Here is a 17,707-nt window from a genome sequence, read left to right as displayed (position 1 = left end):
GCTTAGGTCCAGCCCACTGCAGCGTCACGACGAGCTCGATTGGCTAAAGCCACACGCTGACATCAGACGAAGGATTTGTGTGAATCGGCTCACGAGCACACAACTTCTCCAACAAACGGAAGCCCGGCCGGTGGATAGATGCCTTGCGAAAGGGAAGATTACAATAGCCTACCCTTTTGTGGTTTTCCTCAGGTCATCACAAAATGACTGACGCGACTTCAAACGATTCTGAAAAGTATGTGTTGCCTCACTATACCATGCAGAATCCGCTTAGATGATTCAAATTGGCAAGTAAACGAGATAAGGGGATTCATGACGAGTAGGCCTAATGGACTGTGTCACAGTGTGACATGCGAGACAATAAAATAGATTAGAAGTCCAACCTCGATCTTGTCCCGACTCATCAGCTCACGTGATCATGAAAACCTTTTCAGTGTTGGTCTTTATTTTAATGTAATTCAATGTAATGTAATTTAATAATTTGGCTGTAGGTTTTTAGGTGGGAAGTTGTAGCATGGGACATGTCATTCATTTGCATGGTTATAAGTTGGACAAGCCTACTGTACTGTCATGCAAGACGAAGCATATAAAAATATGTTATAATTTGCCCTACAACCGTTGGCATATTCTTATGTGTTTGTATTTTACATCTGTGAAAGACATCAGTCTCTTCTATGGGATTCTGCCATTCTGACCAGTGGTTCAGCTGTGTGTGTGTGTGTGTGTGTGTGTGTGTGTGTGTGTGTGTGTGTGTGTGTGTGCGTGCATGTGTGGGTGTGTGTGTGTCATGAGTTACATTATTCAAGAATATGTTCTCACCTGATCTCATTTTCACAAAGCACACCCAGTGTATAGAAAAGCAGCCTTACTTTGCTAGGCCAAGGCTTCTGATGATAAGCAGTGGAGGTGTCACAGCTCGATTACTCTATCAACACAGAATTATCATCTCTTTCTCAAAAATCAATTCTGGTTTTATTCTATTCTCTATTTTTTTTTATATATGTATGTATGTATAGAATATTGTGTTTTTATTTATATCTATCTGTATGTTACAGGTCAGGCCATTTGACCACCAGCTCTTCCTGCGCCTTTGCCGACAGTCCCCCAGGACAGGACCCAGATGTCCGTGGTAGGAAATCACATGAGTGGGAAAGGAATTGTGGGGTGGGATGGGAGTGTTCCTGAGCTTGGGATGCAAAGTGCAGAGAGGTTCATGTAAAGAAGTTAGCTGATGGGAGATTGTCTTAGATATGAAGGAGGGAGAAACTGGAGGGTGTGGGGAAGGGGTAACATCTGGCGATGCCGTCACGTGGGACGTGCTGTCTGTGAATGCTGCATTGTGCAGGAGGCCGGTGAAGGAAAAGGAATGAGATTCTCAGATGGACCGGCCCCTGAGGGCGCAGAAAGACTCTAAGTGTGTGTGAGTGAATGAATGAGGGAGCAATAGAGAGAGAGGGAGAGAGAGAGAGAGAGAGAGAGAGAGAGTACTGAGATTAAATAAACAGACAGTGTGTGCACTTGAACTTCCGCCTAGACGAGTCAGCAATCTTAAACCAGGGCAGAGAGAGAGTCCGGAACAGTGTGCGGAGAAGAGTCTGTATATTTAGTTTATCTGTTTTTTTCTGTCTCTCTTTCTTTCTTTATTAAGGGTCAGGAGTCCCCAGCTGTAAAAAATGATCTATGGTCACCTGGTCAACTTGATATCCTGAATGATAATGTATTAAAATAGATAAAGTATTAAGCATAAGCGGCTCATGAGACATTAGTGTTTATTGAGAAAAAGGAATGGCATAGTCTTTCTGTGGTTTTGTGATGCCCAACTATTTATGGCTTGTGTTTTTAGGAAATGCAGAATGTAATACACAACTGAAATGACACATTTTGAATCAGTATGCTGCATGAAAAATGCAAAAAGGTCAACCGTGAAATGTTTAGGTGGTTAGCTCACTTAAAATAACAACACAACACCTTTAGACTTGTGCAGAAATGACATGTTGGTGCAATCGAAAGGTATCAGGTATATGACTGTTACATTATCACCTAACATTTTAATGTCACTGTTTTATGCTCAAAGTGCACCTAACTAGTATGCAGTTAATGCATAATGCATAGGGTACATCAAGAAGTGGGGTGACCTGTATAATGCAGACATGTGTTGTTAAGACAAATAAAAACATAGAAAAATAAAACAGCTTCTCTTCGTAAAAACATGAAAAACTACCCAGTTGTATTTTAAGTGAAGACAAAAACCCTATTTACATAGATATTAGTTAATAAGTCCTTCATGTTGCAAAGAGAACATGAAATAATTGAATTCAATAACTGCAGCTAAGGTGCAAAATAATCTAGCGTTCAGGTCCTGCCCTACAGTTCATTACTTAAGCTATTTTCCGTCAGCAACGTTTCCACCTGTAAAAGTTATTTGTGCCCATGAAAATAAGGTTCTTCTGTCCACAAGCGGTTCTGTGTCTTGGATAGACTATGCTTGGGTGCATGATGGGTAGGTCCCTTGGTGATGGGGTCTTTTGTCAGAAAGGATGAGAAGCTCATCCCAGTACTGGAATGACTGTTTATTCCTAGACTAGGCAAATGGCCTTTTTGGCCCTGTGTAACGTTACCCACAGAGTCCTGTTTGTCCCCCTGTAGACCAAAGCTTTTGGGACGATCAAGAATGTATCTTCGCTTGTGTTTCGTCTTCTTCTGCAGCTCTGAGAGAGACACAAGAAAAGGGTTTTCAGTGCGGGTGGACAACACAGGAGGGTTTTTATAGCCACTTCCAACATCTTTCTCCTGATAAGGCCCCTCGCTGTCGGACTGTATTGTTTCCTCTTCCTTTGGAGCAGCAGGAGCACAGATCTCAGCTCCTTCCCAAGGCTCCAGTTTAGCTTCCTCCTTGTTGACTGCGAGGATTGAGCTGTTGGTCTCCATCTCACCATCTTCATTATCACTCTCCTCAGTCTTGATGAAGTGGCGCTTCTCGTGTAAAGCCAGGTGGGCGGTGGATTTGCAGACCTTGTGACAGTACTGGCAGCTGAACCCTTTTCCAGATTTTTCTTGGTGTTTCTTTTCATGACTCCTTTTAGTGGCAAGGTAAAGAAAGCGCTGAGGGCAGAAGGAGCAGCGATAGCGTTTCTCGGTACCTGGACTGCGATTGGCATTGTCAAAACAGGAACCGTCCTCCGTGCAACTTTTGCAGACGAAATCCAGGCTCTCATCTGATAGCGGACTCCCCAAATTGAGAGCCTCTACTGTAGAGGCTTGCTTTCCACACATTCGGCAGGTGTACGGGTTGCAGCTTAAGGTGTGCATCCTGAGAGAGGCCTCATTAGAGAACAGGCTCTTGCAGATGCTGCACGCGTGTGCTGTTTTGGGGCTGTTACTTCTAAGGGTTCTTCGGATTTCTGTGTTGTCAGATGAAATGCTTTCCCTGGGACTGTAGTCTGTCTCCATGAAGTTTCCCGAAGGCTCAAGTGACAAGGGTCTTGTGTAGAACTTCACAGACCTATCCCTTCTATGTTTTGACCGCAACTTCCCTTTCTTTTTAGGCTTATATGAATAATATGGACGCCATAACTTGTCGGTGTCAGGTTCATCATATGGATCGGTCTCTACTAGGGATGTGGTAACCTCTGTCCTCAGACGAAGGCTTGGACTTCCAACCCCATCCTCAACTGGATTGGATTCATGTGTTCCCTCCCTCTGGCTCCAACTCTTTCTTTTTCTCTTTCTTGGGAATAACTTGGAGCCTTTGATTTTGCGGCGAATGATCGCTTCGTTACCAATTTTGACAGTAATATGACAGAGGGGCAGAACATGGCCATCTATAGATGGACCAGGACATGCTGGTTTTGCGATGTACGTTTCAGTTTTACCCCCAACAGACTTGTCTGGCTTAAGGCTCTCATCACTCGGAAGAAACAGCTGGCTAGCCATGGCCTCGATAGTGTGTGCCGCTGCAGACAAATCACCTAGTCTGTTATTCACACTTTCCATGGAACCGGAGGGATTCAGGTGTAGGAACGGCATTTTATTCTTGTTGCTTCCTGTGCCTCTCAGAGATACAGTGTTGTTTTCTGCGACTCTGTTTCCCTCTGTTGACTCTATTGAATTTGTGTATCCAAAGGGTGATCCATTGTCTTCAGCATCTGACAGTCCGTCTTGTCCGTCTGCTAGCACGGATGGAATGCTTGGCATGTCCATATCAGGGAACTCAATGTCTTGGTCGCATGGTCTTTCGAAGCTGACGCGAGGCATCCCAACAGCCAGTGTTTTGGGGGTGGCCATGAAAGTGACTGGCATAGAAAACAAAGACTGGCCAGAGCAACCACCATCGAGGCTGCTCGGAAGAGTGCTGGCAAACGGGGAGGCAGGTGAGGAGTCGCCTGGTGCAGCACCGATCGCCTGGTCTTCCACAGCATCAGAGTATGTGTGGCTATATGACTTGTAACGCTTCTTTCGGAACTTCATGGGCAGTAGCCGGTACAGTTTTATGGGGTAAACGCTTCCTTTGAAGCCTCCATTGGCAGACTTTTTGTTCACAGCCAACCTCGGGTCAATTCCGTGAAAGGCCTTCTGGTGGTTCTTTAGGATATAGTAGGTCATGAAGGTCTCGAGGCAGAAAATGCACTGGTAACGACGCTCTCCAGTGTGCCAGATCTCATGCTTGGTTCGATACTCTGCCAAGGCAAAGACTTTGTTACAGTAATGGCAGGGATAGGCCCTGTGCCATGAGTGCACGTTCTCGTGTCTCTTCAAACTTGAAAGCGTCACATAGCCTCGTTTACACACACTACATCTGTAAGACCTGTTGCCTCCACTGCTTTTCTCAACCCTCTCCAAGATGTGCCGTGGGGCGAGTGGGTTTTCCAGAGTAGGGTCAAGGGTGAATGTGTCGTTAAGGTGTAGGCCAGGCAAAGATTGAGAAGAGTCATCTATGCTGGATGCAGTTTCTGAGGTTTTGTCAGCGATGTCTGTGGTTTTCCCTTGTGGCTCAAGTTGAGGGGGACCTTTCAGAGCCTTGGTGCACACTTGCTCATGGTTGCGCAATCTTTTCAGGTGCATGAATTTCCTGTGACAGTGCTTACAAAACAAATGACTAACAAACCTCCTCTTGTGAACCTGCGTGTGTATGTTGAGGAGTGCTCTGTTGCCCAACACCTCAGGGCAGTACTCACAGCGGTACGTCAGTGCATCAGGCTTTTCCTGTGGACTTAGGGAAGGAGGCTCTTGTTCTATCGGGGCAGTGTCCTCAGTAAAAGGCGACAACTCAGGCACTGGACTTGTCTCATCTTCAGCTTCTGTGGATAAAGGGGACAGTGGAGTTACTGGAGGGACTGATGCTACTTTTTGCAGGACAGGGCAGCTGTCTGGCGCCTGTGCAAGAGTGCTTGATGTGTCGCATGGGGCTGGTGTTGTCTTTGCAGGGGTGCAGTTGAGCCTGTGGCGCTTCTTGATGGGGCCGAAGTTTCGGCATGTCAGCATCTTGGGCGGTGTTGTGGTAGGCTTGCTGTTCTTCTTGTCGTTCACCTGACCTGCCTCGCCAGGTTGCAGGGCCTTGTGTAGGCCCTGACTCACTGCATACGAGTGCTCGGACAGGGCTTGGGTAGGCTCAGTCTCTGCTGAGGTCACGATCGGCGCAGGGCAGGCAGCCGGGAGGTTACCCAGGCTCGGTGACTGCTGCCCTCCGTGGCGTGGATCAAGAGGAGTGAAAGGGTTGCTCCCAGCTCCAACCTCTTTAATAGAAAAGGCGTTTGTTATCCGCGGACCTTTTGCACATTCGGGTTCCTCAAGTCTTGGAGTTTCTCTCTTTGGAGCACAGGGTTTTTGAGTTTTCTGTTGCTGTTGCTGTTGCTGTTGCTGTTGCTGTTGCTGTTGCTGTTGCTGTTGCTGTTGCTGTTGCTGTTGCTGTTGCTGTTGCTGTTTCTGTTTCTGTTTCTGTTTCTGTTGCTGTTGCTGTTGTTTTGGTTGTTGTTGTTGTTTTGTGTTTGCCGAAATTTGACCTTGTGTGACTCCTGAACTTTGCTTGTCTGACTCTGAGAGCTTCTCCAGAAAGGGAATGCCTAACCGCCTTCCAGCCGCCACCAACAACTTGGTTTCTTCTGCACCCATCGATACCACCTTAGAGTTGTATATGAAGTTAAGGATGTTGGCAAACACCTCAGACCTGAGGTCCATCAGCTCCAGCACCTGCCCAGATGTCCGGACGTCCAGGGATGTCAGGGCGTTCCGGAAATATCCACTGCTGGCTGCCAGGATGTTGCGGTGAGCTTGGAACTTGACATCCTCCACCACAATGGTGACGTCACAGAACAGGCCCTGGGAGCGCTGCTCACTCAGCTTGCTGAGGACGGACTGGGGGTGCGAGGTGTCCATCAGGCCACGAGTGCTGGGGGACGCCACTGTCATCTGCACACATAAGACACATAGAGCACGGGTCATTCGCAATACATTAAATACAATTAATTTGAAGTGAATGTTTATAGATAATATAAAATGAAATGCATTGGCTGGCCTTTTGTAATACATGGTTCTACAGTCTAACCATACTATTTCATGTTGTGTAATGAGAAATAGATATACTTCAGGCTTTCAGACAACCAGGGTAAGGGTGACAAAGTCAATGCCAAAGAATGTCAAAGTACGGTTGCACAGTGTTACATTGTATTAGTTACAGTTTGACGCGGGTTTTGTAATATGAAGTGTTGAGGCCTGATTTCTCATAAACTACGTTTATTTAGTTAGTCTTTCTTTTATTATACTCCGGTATATTTCTGCAAAACTGCAAAGTAATTCCCCTTCCTGCTCCAATTATCTTGAAGGAGGACATATCTTACATCTGAGTCATGGACAAAAACAGCAGAAAACGATATGAAAAGGCACAGCTGGAATTGATCGAAACGATGTGGACTCTAAATAATTAGAAGCCACATCGAGGGAGGCCCAGGCAGACTCTGTCTGATCTGTGAGTGGGGAAGCTTACATAGTTGAGTCACTAGATGGCAGTGGAAGCTAATGAGACAGGAAGTATTTGTGTGTTACTGCCCACTGTTCTCCTCCAGTGGACTCATAGCCTGGGGCTGATGTTGTGCCAAGACAAAGGCCTGTGTTTTCCTTGAAGTGCCCAATGCGTGTTTCACATTCCGAAGCTCCCCTCCTCCTCCCAAAAAAATTATACAACTCTGAATGTTCCATTTTTCTGTAAAAACCCGATGCCAGGGAATATTTCTCTTAAACATCAGGCACGGAATGACAACAGATTGAGGATAATACTATGCACTGTTTTGAATCTTGAACTCTAGTCTAAAGTATTACAGTATTCCTCATATCTATTCCATATTTCTCCTGGTAAAACTTCCAGTAACACAGAGAAGTATAGACAGATCATGGCAATGGACAGGAGGCAAATAACTTGTCCATGAAGAGATTCATACCCTTTCAGACACAGACACAGTCGGACAGACAAACACACATAGAGTGAAAGAAAGAGAGACACACACATACCTTGCTCCCACTTACTCCAGCACTGCTGGTTGCTAGTGTTATGAAAGCATGACTCCAGGGCTAAATCATGGCAGATGGAATCAGGCATAAAATGCTTTGTCCACAGAGCACTAGTGCAAACACCGGGCCTATCCAAGGGCACTTCTGAGTAAAAGGAAGTTCGGTGAGTGCAGCGGTCAAACACTGGACTGGAAGAAATGAACTGAAGGAGCCCTGTTCAGGTCCATGATTTCTGAAGAGTTGGGCATTCTCTTGGACAGACATGGACCACATATGTAATTACCGGAGATGTGTGTGTGTGTGTGTGTGTGTGTGTGTGTGTGTGTGTGCGTGTGCGTGTGCGTGTGCGTGTGCGTGTGCGTGTGCGTGTGCCGTGTGCGTGTGCCGTGTGCGTGTGCCGTGTGCGTGTGCGTGTGCGTGTGCGTGTGCGTGTGTGTGTGGACTGGATCTGTGAGTGGTTGAGGGTACAGAGTGTGCCACCATGATGAGTGGGGATGGAGTCAATTGGCAGACAACCGCCCCCTCACTTCCTTCTTACTCACTGGGCCAGGAATGCTGTGACACATCAGCACACTACTAATGGGAACAGTACCCCAAACCCACTCCCTACAGCGATCAGACAGGGACCTGCTCATACTCTGTGAGTACAGCAAATAATAAGGCATTCCCTTTTCAATAGAGCATAGCGATAATCTGGCTTTTTTTGCTACCATTTTCACAAGAGGCAATTGATAATCATTATTCTGTTTAATTAGACCGCTACACCATCTGTTCTAGTGCTTCCCCTTAGCAAAAGAGGTGGTACAGTGCGTATACATCAATCGATTTATTTTTAATTGATCAAACATAAATAATTCTCCCATGTGTTTGATCTGCAACAATGCAGGTATGTCAAATCTGTAAAAGTACACTGCAGTTCACACCACAACTGATAAATACTCGTACTGACATTAGCATAAAGTGCTATTAGCAAAGACACTTTTTATGCCTGGTTTTGTGTATTGTTTCAACGTGCTTCTGTGATGACATATCAGTTTTATGCTGTCCTTTTTAAGTGAAACAGAGACAAGAGCACAGTACTTCCTCTCTTGTGAGCTGTAACGGCTCTGGGTGACATTGGGTGTAGCTAGCAGCAGAATTGCTGAGTCACTATCTGTGGCTCAGCAATTCTGCCTCCACTTGCCCGGACACACAAGCCAAAGCAAATACCATGGTGAATAAACTATCATTACTGGTTCCCATGGACCCATCTTTACCCTTATGGGGTTCCTCATAGGCCTTATAGATCAAAAAGCCTTTTATTTGAAGCTCCACAACATGTCTGCAGCCCTATATTAGTTCATTTGAGAGCCAGTCTGTCATTTTTTCCCTTTTCTGGAACATAAAGTGGTTGCACAAGGTCAAGTGCGTAGGCAACGCTTAGCATCTGCAAGCATCTTAAAATGTTCTCACTGCCTACGTGTTTAAATAATTCCACTGAAACAATAACGGTGGTTCTGACATTTAACACTCTGTCTGTGTGTGTGTGTGTGTGTGTGTGTCAAGGCTGTGGTACTGTGTGCTCCCGCTGTTTTCAGATCTATCTAATGGAATGCACCTCAGTGCAATTTCTCATGATCTAACAACTAAACTGACATTTCGCTTGAATGCTAAGCAGAGCAGGTTTGGTCATCCACCTGTCCCCTGATCAACATGCATCAGTTGCAAACATCTTGACGTAAACATCTTGACGCAAACAAGCAAGCTTTCATTTTTTTTCAAGTTGACGACTCAACTGCCTTGAAGCTGGACAGAAACTGACTAACTGAAAAAAAACACCTTTTCTCACTCTCTGCTTCACACGGATAGACGAGAGCAACCTAATAATTGAATGGGTAATTGTTGCCTAGCTGTGGGGCATCGGGCTCTTTGGTTGTTTGATAGGTAGGTCTTGTGGCTTTGTTGCAGAGCTTGTAGCATGTTGTGGTGGTGCTACTAGGTTGCTCGTAGCGCGGCAGCCATTTTGAAATGAAAATGATTCGATTAGGGAAGATGGCCGCTAGTTGAAATGGGGGTCTTTTGTTCTTTTCAGATCTTAGATGTTTCCAATTTGAAACTGTTTCAGATTACAGAGGTATTGTTTTGATTTGGCAGTTCACAGTTCACTGTTCCCACCACAGGAGTCTTTTGCCCAAGCTAATTTAACAACACTGTGCCCGAATACTGCCCTGAGGGTTCCTTCAGAACGAACGAGATAGACAGACTGAGAGAGAGAGAGAAGTGAAACCACTTGCAGTAGGAATGATTTACATGACCTGCGTAGTTCTTAACTGCACAGCAACATGTCCCTGAGGCTTCTTGTAATTATGCATTAACAGAAAACAACCTGAGTGTTTGTGAGTATAATATAGTAATAAAGTAATAGTCATTGCATTCCCTGAATGTAGGGATGAGGGTTAGGGTGAAGTGTATCTAAATGTTTCATTTCAGTTGTGCAGTCTGGCACTCTGCTACTGAGAGAGAGAGAGAGCAAGGGCGAGAGACGCTCATCTGATCGCTGCGAAAACAACCTCCTGCCTCCCTGTCTGACAGGCCTCCGTTGTCACGGCAACATGCTGTGGCGCAGCAGTTATTGGGATTCAGATGAATCGCAGGCGACTGGATTCCCTGTACGAGGATTTGCTGCTCCCATGGACGAAGGGAGACAGAGAGGAAGGGAAAGAGAGGAAGGCGTGTCTGAGAGCGGATGGAGCCTAGCAGGCTAGCGTGAAAAGCTGCAGGATTGTCTTTGTGTCTGTGTGAATGTGTATGTGTGTGTAGCATGTATGTACAAATGCATAGTTATGTACGAATTTGGTCTGTGCGGAAAGTGTGCTTTCACTGCTGTGTACCTGCTCACGGCAAGAGTTCTACATTGCCTGCATGCTTGTGGGAGTGTATGTGTGAGTGAGAGAGAACATTTATGTCCAGTCGCCATCTTTGGCATTTGTTATTGCATTCTACAGGAACAAAATGACCGTAGTCTCAGTAAGCACTTCCTGATCCCCTCCATTTCCCCCCTATTAGCAGCCAGTGCGAAACTGTTTAATTCGCCCTTGATGGCTGTCTTTTCTTTTGGGTATGTGCCACACCCAGATGCACTGTGCCTGAAAATACGATGCAGAGCATTTATGTTTGCAAGTAAACATAAAAAAAAACACTCTCAGACCATCTACCACGACACGACCTGCACACAACTGGAAAGGCTTGAGACCGATACTGTCTAGTCAAACAATGAGCGAAAAAGCTTTGTCTCTGAACCTAAAACCTTCAAACATCATCAGAAACTCTTATCGCCGCTTAATGCATTATTATATTCGCTTTTCCCCTTCTAAAGGAGAGTTTAGTTTTGGAAACGGAAAAGCATGCAGAACGTACCTTTCTTTTGCAAAATCAGAGATCGCGATGGTGGAGAGGGCAAGCCTTGCGAAACATCTTGCAGTAACCCTTCTGTTTAATTTGTTTGCTATTACTGTAGCGAGGGATAGAGATAGACAGAGAGGGAGAGAGAGAGGAGAGGAAAAAAACTGTTTAGCAAACTGCAGGCGAAAGTGTAGGGCGTTTCTTTTTTTTTAATACACTCGCCCGCTGCTCAGATGTACTCTCAGAGGCTGAGCGCTTGTCATTCCTCCTATCTGATGCTCATGCACTCTCTTCTGCTGTCTCACTCTCTGTGTTTCGGTCTCTCTTTCTTTTTCTCTTTATCCCTCTATTTCTGACTCTCACTACTGCCACTGACTGTCCTTTGGTCCTTCCCCGCGTTCGGCTTGAGGTCCTAGGTTAGTTCTGCTCTCTTGGGTCGCCCTGTGTACTGCGCCGCCCCCGGCAGCTATAGCCTGCATCGCCTCGCTGCTTAAAATAGCCTGCCTGGGATGCTTGTGCCCGCATTCGCATTCTCGTTGTCTGGCCTCAGCGGGAGCATGGAAGGAACTGCACCCGGCAAAGCAAGGGATGGCAACTTTTATTAGGCTTGGGCTTAGGAGAGGTGGAGAGAGAGAGAGAGCGAGGAAGGGAGTGAGAGAGAGAGTGAGTGGAGAATCGCTTCCCTGCGAACATCAGTCGAGGGAAGGTGATCGTGTGAAGACCGATATATTGTTGGCAAAGCCCTGCCACTTGTGTCTCCGTACCGACGGTGCAACATCAGCAGCGACGTCACCAGCAGACTCAACACAAACAACAACAATGACGATCAGTAACGCACGCCGAGGTCTGTCTCGTGGCTAGCACTCTTGGCTAAGCTAGGCTAAGGACAGTACTGACAATACACAGACGACAATGTCGTTAGATCATTTTAGATCAATTAGAACGATCATACGTTGTAGTGTAAACACAGACACACACGCACACACACCCTTTTGCCTTCCATCTGTCTCACACCTTTTAACACACACACACACACAAGCGGCGTTCTCTTTGTCTGCTGTGCCGGCATCATGCCCCGTGCCTCTCTTGTGTTCCACATGAATGTGGCTACAGTAAGTGATCGCACATTGCAGCGTGATGCTTCGAGCACCGTGAGCAGAGCTGAGCTTAGCTGAGCTTAGCAGTACGGAGAGCGGAGCACTGGTCTGCTCTGCAGATTTATGACATAGTGAGACGGCAGCAAGAGGTGCTACGCATGCTATCGCTAGACGATGCTTCCCACGCTCTTGAGTACTGCAGCAATTGGAGGGGAAAAAAATACATTAACGACAGCAAAGGAGGGAGTGGTTGCGAAAAAAGGAAGAGTGAAATGATGGAGGAACGGCTGGAATGAGAGAGCAGGATGGAGGGAGAGAGGCGACAAGGTTCACCTTTGTTGCGGTCACCGATTGATGCAACCATGGAGCACGCGTGGTACTGCTGCAGAGGGCAGAGGAAAGGGAGAGAGTGAAGGAGAGGATAAGGGTGAGAGAGACAGAGAGAGTGAAGGAGAGAGAGAGAGGCAGGGAACGAGTGAGTGAGTGAGGGAGGGAGAGAGAGAAAGGGAGGGAGGGAGAGAAGCAAGGAATGAATGGGGGAGGGGGGTGGAAGCATAATCTAGTAGTCATGGCGAGGGGGAACTCCAGGTGCCAGTCAGTGGCGTATACCTCCATGCTTAGACTACACATATGGCTGTTTTAAGAGAGCATGCCTCTGTCCTCCAAAAGCGCAGCACACATTTGAGCAGAACGTTGTAATAGTGTCTGCTAACCACTGCTGAAGGCTGATTGGTAATCTATGTGGCGGTCACTCCAGTTGTATGCTCTGTGCCCCTACATGAGACACAGTAGAAAGGCATTCCTGACTTGTTATAAGAATATATTTTTTGACTAAAAGGGGCACAAATCTACTGAAGTGGTGAATGAAATGAATGAATGTCTTTTTGCCTCACACACCCTGAATTCAATAAAGATGACTAATTTCAGTCACTCTGGCTCTGCATATATTCACCGTAGCCTCCCTCTTCCTCGTTGCTGTTGAGAGAGTTTGATGGCTGTAAGCCACCAGATGCTCTGGCTATTCCTGTATCTAAGGCCACCTGCTACCTGAATATTCTCTGGACAATAGAAAAGGGCCGCACAGCGGCCTGGCGCAGGGCCAGTGCTGTGTGGGTGGTTGTGTGTGTGTGTGTGTGTGTGTGTGTGTGTGTGTTCATGCACAAAGGCTTAGCCTTATTATGTACACCAATAAGTGAACAGTAATTGCTGCCTATAGCCTTGGCTTTGGAGAAGGAGAGTAAGGAGTGAGTGAAGGGGGACCTTTCATTCATTCTGTAAAGTATTGGTGGTCGAGATTGGTTGGAGATCACAGTGTCTTTGATAACTGCTTGAGACACCAAGCACAATATCATTGCAAAAACTATTAAATTGTGATTTGAAAAGGTATTCATTTTAATGTAATAGAAATGTTATCAATTGAAATTATATATATTGGGAATTCATTAGTAATCTTTAAGTGGAAAGCTACCATACATTTACTATGGTATGTTTATTATAATATGCTATTATTTAGTGTTGTCTTCTATATATTTCAAAAGCAAGATTTTAATACTTTCACAAATCACCATAACGTTTGTGAATTAGAGCTGTTCAGATCTTTATCCTAATGTGGCCTATTTGTCCTGGCCAGTGTCACTGAGGGGAGAATAGGCATCGACCTTGAGATGGTGACAGTCAGTAGCTGATGAAACAGAGATCCGGCCATCAGGAGCTCTATTCAACAAGATTTGATGGCTGAATTCTGTACAGCCGCAGAAATCTCAAAGTGTTGACCAGAACTGGAGGGGCGTTCTTGTGATCCGCTAACTCTAACCCCCATGAAGAGACAGGACACAGATGAGCTCTCTGACGAGCTCCTGTGACCCCACAGTTCATCCTCAGTCATCCATCAGGGGTGACACATAACACTATGCCTCAGCACTAATAGTTTCATCCAAGCCTGCCAGTGTTCTCTCTCTCTCATTCTCACCCCCTCAGCACTCACCTGGAGCCCCTTTGAGCCCCCTTGAGCTTTTTATTCCCCTACTCCCAGTCGCCACTTGGCCCACCGGTTTGGCCTCCAACCCTCTCGCACTGCTCCATAATATCCACTTCTTCCTCCATTATCATCCCTTTCCTATCCCTGTCCTTCTGGAGCCAGAAATAGTCACAAGGCTCCTATTTTCAGCCTTCAGTTTCAGGCATCTCGTGTGTCTGTTTGAGGGCACATCACACACAAGAATCAGTACGAAGGATTAGGCGTGACAGCTCAGCACAGACATCACAGGCAGTCTTGGGCATTTTGGGCGTATTGTGGCTTTGGGTTGCATCAATTATATTGTTCTTTGTCATTGGAATATAGCTATGCCATCCTATTATAGCTGTATATTACCTGACTGACCCCTCGGCCATAAGACTGGGTCACGATGTCATACACATGATTTATATTATATCCTGCCATGGCAGTGAGTTTCCACTGATGTAATGATATCATGTTTTGTTTACGTATAACTGTCATGATAAAAAATATTTTACTTCATGGCAACAAAAGCTGTTGTGTCACATAAAATACTGCGAGCTGTCATGGAAATTGCTAAAGATGATGGGAATATGAAAGTGTAACGTCATTGGACACCAACCGTTATGATAATGCCGATTTGTTCGTTGTCAATAACTGTTTATGGATGGGATGGTTATGTCAGTCTTATGACACAAAGTGACAACTCTGCATGAAATGTAAGCCCATCATCCATAATCATATAGTTGCTAATTTAGACTTGGTACAGATTGGGGAGTCTGTGTGTACGTCTTTAACACCCACATTAGTCAGCACCAGAGCAACAGGAAAGACTGCAGTAGATTTCTGCATGATATAGTAGATCAAAGCGAATACCTCAGCACCCTTGCAAACCCACACAAGAAAGCACATTTACACATTCAGGACAGGAAGTCCAACCCAAACCATTGTGGTTTTGCAGGCCCATCAAAGACAGCGGCACCTCGATGCAAAGTTTCCTCCATTGTTGTAGATTCTCTCTGGCTTTGCTGCATTGCTCAGATGTGTTAGAATACGTGCACCGACACCATTTTCCTGTCACGCATTAACACAGGCCACTATACAGCAACCCTAAAGACGCACAGCATCCGTCCTAGTAATGTTTCCCATGATGAAGACAATGTAAGTGCATTGTGTGTAATTATAACCACTTGAACATTGAAATATTTCTGCGAGTTCTGAATGCCCCTGGCCGCGTCTGCAGGCGGTGAGAATCTTAAGCCTCGGTGTGGTTGTAGACCTGTTAGTTTTGATCTGAGTCAGTCAGACTGCAGGATCGCACAGACGGTACTTTCCACCATTGCTCAGTCAGTTTCCGCGACTCTTAGCTGCCTTTAAAAAACGACGGTCTTGTTATAAAGCTCAGGCATCTGGCCAGGAAGATCCAACCGCTCCGAAACCGCCAACTAATGACTGAACCTTCTGTTAACGGTGAGTTACAGCCGATCCCCTAGACTGCTAGTTTAGTCACGAGTATGGACTGTGTTAGCATAGCATTGGTTAATCTAATAAGGCAGATCGATGGCTCGTTGCCACAAGGTAGAACAAGCATATGAACTACTTTCTGAAATCCAGAAGCATCTAAACACTTTCAGGCTCGCTTCAGTGACTTTGCAGCTGTTTGTGGCGGACCCGCCCTGTAAATGAAGACTATGGGCCCAGAGCAGCAGTCTGAAATCAAAATCAGCGAAGCTAAGAGCCGGGCCGATTTGACCTCTTTGGAATACAAATGGCCTGATGTCAAACTGGCAAAGCAGAGCAAGATAAGCTTGTGTGACCTACCTGGTGTTTTTTCATGTTCCCTGGCAGAGGTCTCCGTTATCTTTCCTTCCTCACTTTGCCCCTCTGAAGTCAGCCGCCGCTGCTGCTGCTCTTCCAGGAACTGGGCTTGCGTCACCCTTGTGGGCCAGAGAGCACAATTACAAAAATCCCTTGATTGGGTTTAGATCCAGCAGTACTTTTTTCTATCCCATTACTTCCTTCTGAGGCTTTGTTCATTCAGAGAAGTGTAGAGATTTGTTGTAGTTTTTAGGTTTTTCCTTCTTTACTGGCCTGCCTCACTTTAAAGTTCATGTGTTCTTCAGCCAGTTTACCAGCTGCTGCAAACAAACACGCCTCCCTCCCAGAACGAGCCAGCACGCTGGGAACATACGCTTACATCAACTCTTCTTGGAAGCGTGCCACACTCTTTAAAGCTCTGGGCTGTCCGTTATTCACCACCACACAGACACATACACATACACGAACACACACAGAGTCTACATAGCAACATGGAATCGTCTGGAAGAACATGCACCACAGAGCCCAGATATACTTGTTCTGCCTAGGTCTACACCTCAGAAATGTTTGGCATCCATGTTATCAAAAGCAAAAGTCGAATTTGAGACGTTTTCATCTTGTTACACTTAAATGCTTGGGTGCAAAACTGAGCAGACTACAATACCTACAATCCCCTACTGTCTGTTATTTCTTTCATACAGTGCTGAGCGAGAGGCCTTGTACATTTGGAAACAGGACTTTGACTGAATGTTAGGCCAGATCGCTGACAGATCTGTGCAGGTCTCTGTCTGGCCTGTCTGTTTGTGTGTGTGTGGTTGTGTGCGAGAGTGTGTGTACACCCGAAACAACTCCATACACAAAAAAAAACAGCCATCTTAAAGGTCTGTCGCAGTCACACAGAGCGGACTGTATCCTCAGCCCTGACGATGTCAGATGATCCTTCAGGCCCATGTGAAGGCCTTGCGACATGGAAAATATCAACCTCTTTTTCTAATCCGTTCAGATCAGGATGACCTGACCAATTCTACCTTCCTACCCTCCCCTACCCCAAAAAAACAGCAAAAAAAACATATTTACCTTCCTCTTTCCGTTCTCCTCTTTGCTGACTACGATGGGAGTGTAGCAACCAGCTGCCTCTGTCAGGCTGAGCCTTGGTTACGTGGTTAGCCTGAGAGGGGAGAGAAAGGGAGTGAGAGCAGCGGAGCCAGAGTCCGATTTGCTTGCTCCCCCTTGCTTGCTGCCAAAGGGCTCTGGCTGTAGGAGGTATTTGCCTTTCTGTCTCTCACTTTCTCGCGCTCTCTCTCTCTCTCTCTGTGTTTGTCTCTTTCCTCCTCCTTGTGTGCGGCGGTGGCGGGAGGCTGGCTGGCCGGGCTCAGCGTCCGTGTGGCCCAGGCGGGAGCAGAGAGACAGGGTCCGCTGTTCCGCTCTGCTCCGCTCCACTGCGAGCAGCCTGTCTGCAGGCCTCGATCGCTGCTGCGTCACACTCGCTGCATCTCCCCGACGGGACACAGAGAGGGAGGGGTGGAGTGAGAGAGAGAGTGTGTGTGTGTGTGTGTGTCGGAGGAGGAGATGGGGTGGGAGGGAGGTGTGGAGGAAAGAGAAGAAGGGCTCGCTCCAGACGCACAAACAAAGTGGCGAGGCGGACGATCTGATCCTCCACGGCTCTCAGGAAGCGGAGCTGGAAACAGACCTCTCATTGTTACGTAATGGATATTATTCTCTCTCTCTCTCTTTCTCTCTCTCTCTCTCACGCGCTTCTCAAAGTCCCAGCTGAGGAGGCACGCAGCTGTCTGGAGGCTAATTATAGACCACAGCAGAACCAGAACCACGTCTCTCTCTGTCTCTCAGATAGGGACATTTACAGGTACATGCTTCAGGTTTGCTAAATGGAATATAAGCTGTTCTTTTTGCTTCC

At 46.4% G+C, this 17,707-nt stretch overlaps 1 protein-coding gene across 2 annotated transcripts; it reads right to left on the bottom strand.

Moving 5' to 3' along the window:
• Positions 1 to 1,807: 1,807 nt before the first annotated feature.
• On the bottom strand, positions 1,808 to 17,133 carry zbtb38 (zinc finger and BTB domain containing 38). 2 transcript variants are annotated; one of them, XM_080844446.1, is made up of 3 exons: positions 16,870 to 17,133; positions 15,796 to 15,911; positions 1,808 to 6,405 (listed from the first exon to the last, which is right to left on the bottom strand). In XM_080844446.1, the coding sequence occupies exons 2-3, from the start codon at positions 15,808 to 15,810 to the stop codon at positions 2,419 to 2,421; spliced, it is 4,002 nt and encodes a 1,333-aa protein (XP_080700572.1). In that variant the 5' UTR covers positions 15,811 to 15,911; positions 16,870 to 17,133; the 3' UTR covers positions 1,808 to 2,418. The 2 variants fall into 2 exon arrangements, with proteins under 2 accessions (XP_080700572.1, XP_080700573.1); XM_080844447.1 differs by lacking the exon at positions 16,870 to 17,133 and adding an exon at positions 10,897 to 10,990 and having other exon boundaries at positions 15,796 to 15,914.
• Between the last annotated feature and the right edge of the window lie 574 nt (positions 17,134 to 17,707).

This window comes from Sprattus sprattus, assembly GCF_963457725.1.
Source record: "Sprattus sprattus genome assembly, chromosome: 9".
In the NCBI taxonomy this organism is placed as follows: domain Eukaryota; kingdom Metazoa; phylum Chordata; class Actinopteri; order Clupeiformes; family Clupeidae; genus Sprattus; species Sprattus sprattus.
The sequence above is the reverse complement of the archived record's forward strand: the minus strand, read 5'-3'. Positions and strand labels throughout refer to the sequence as shown.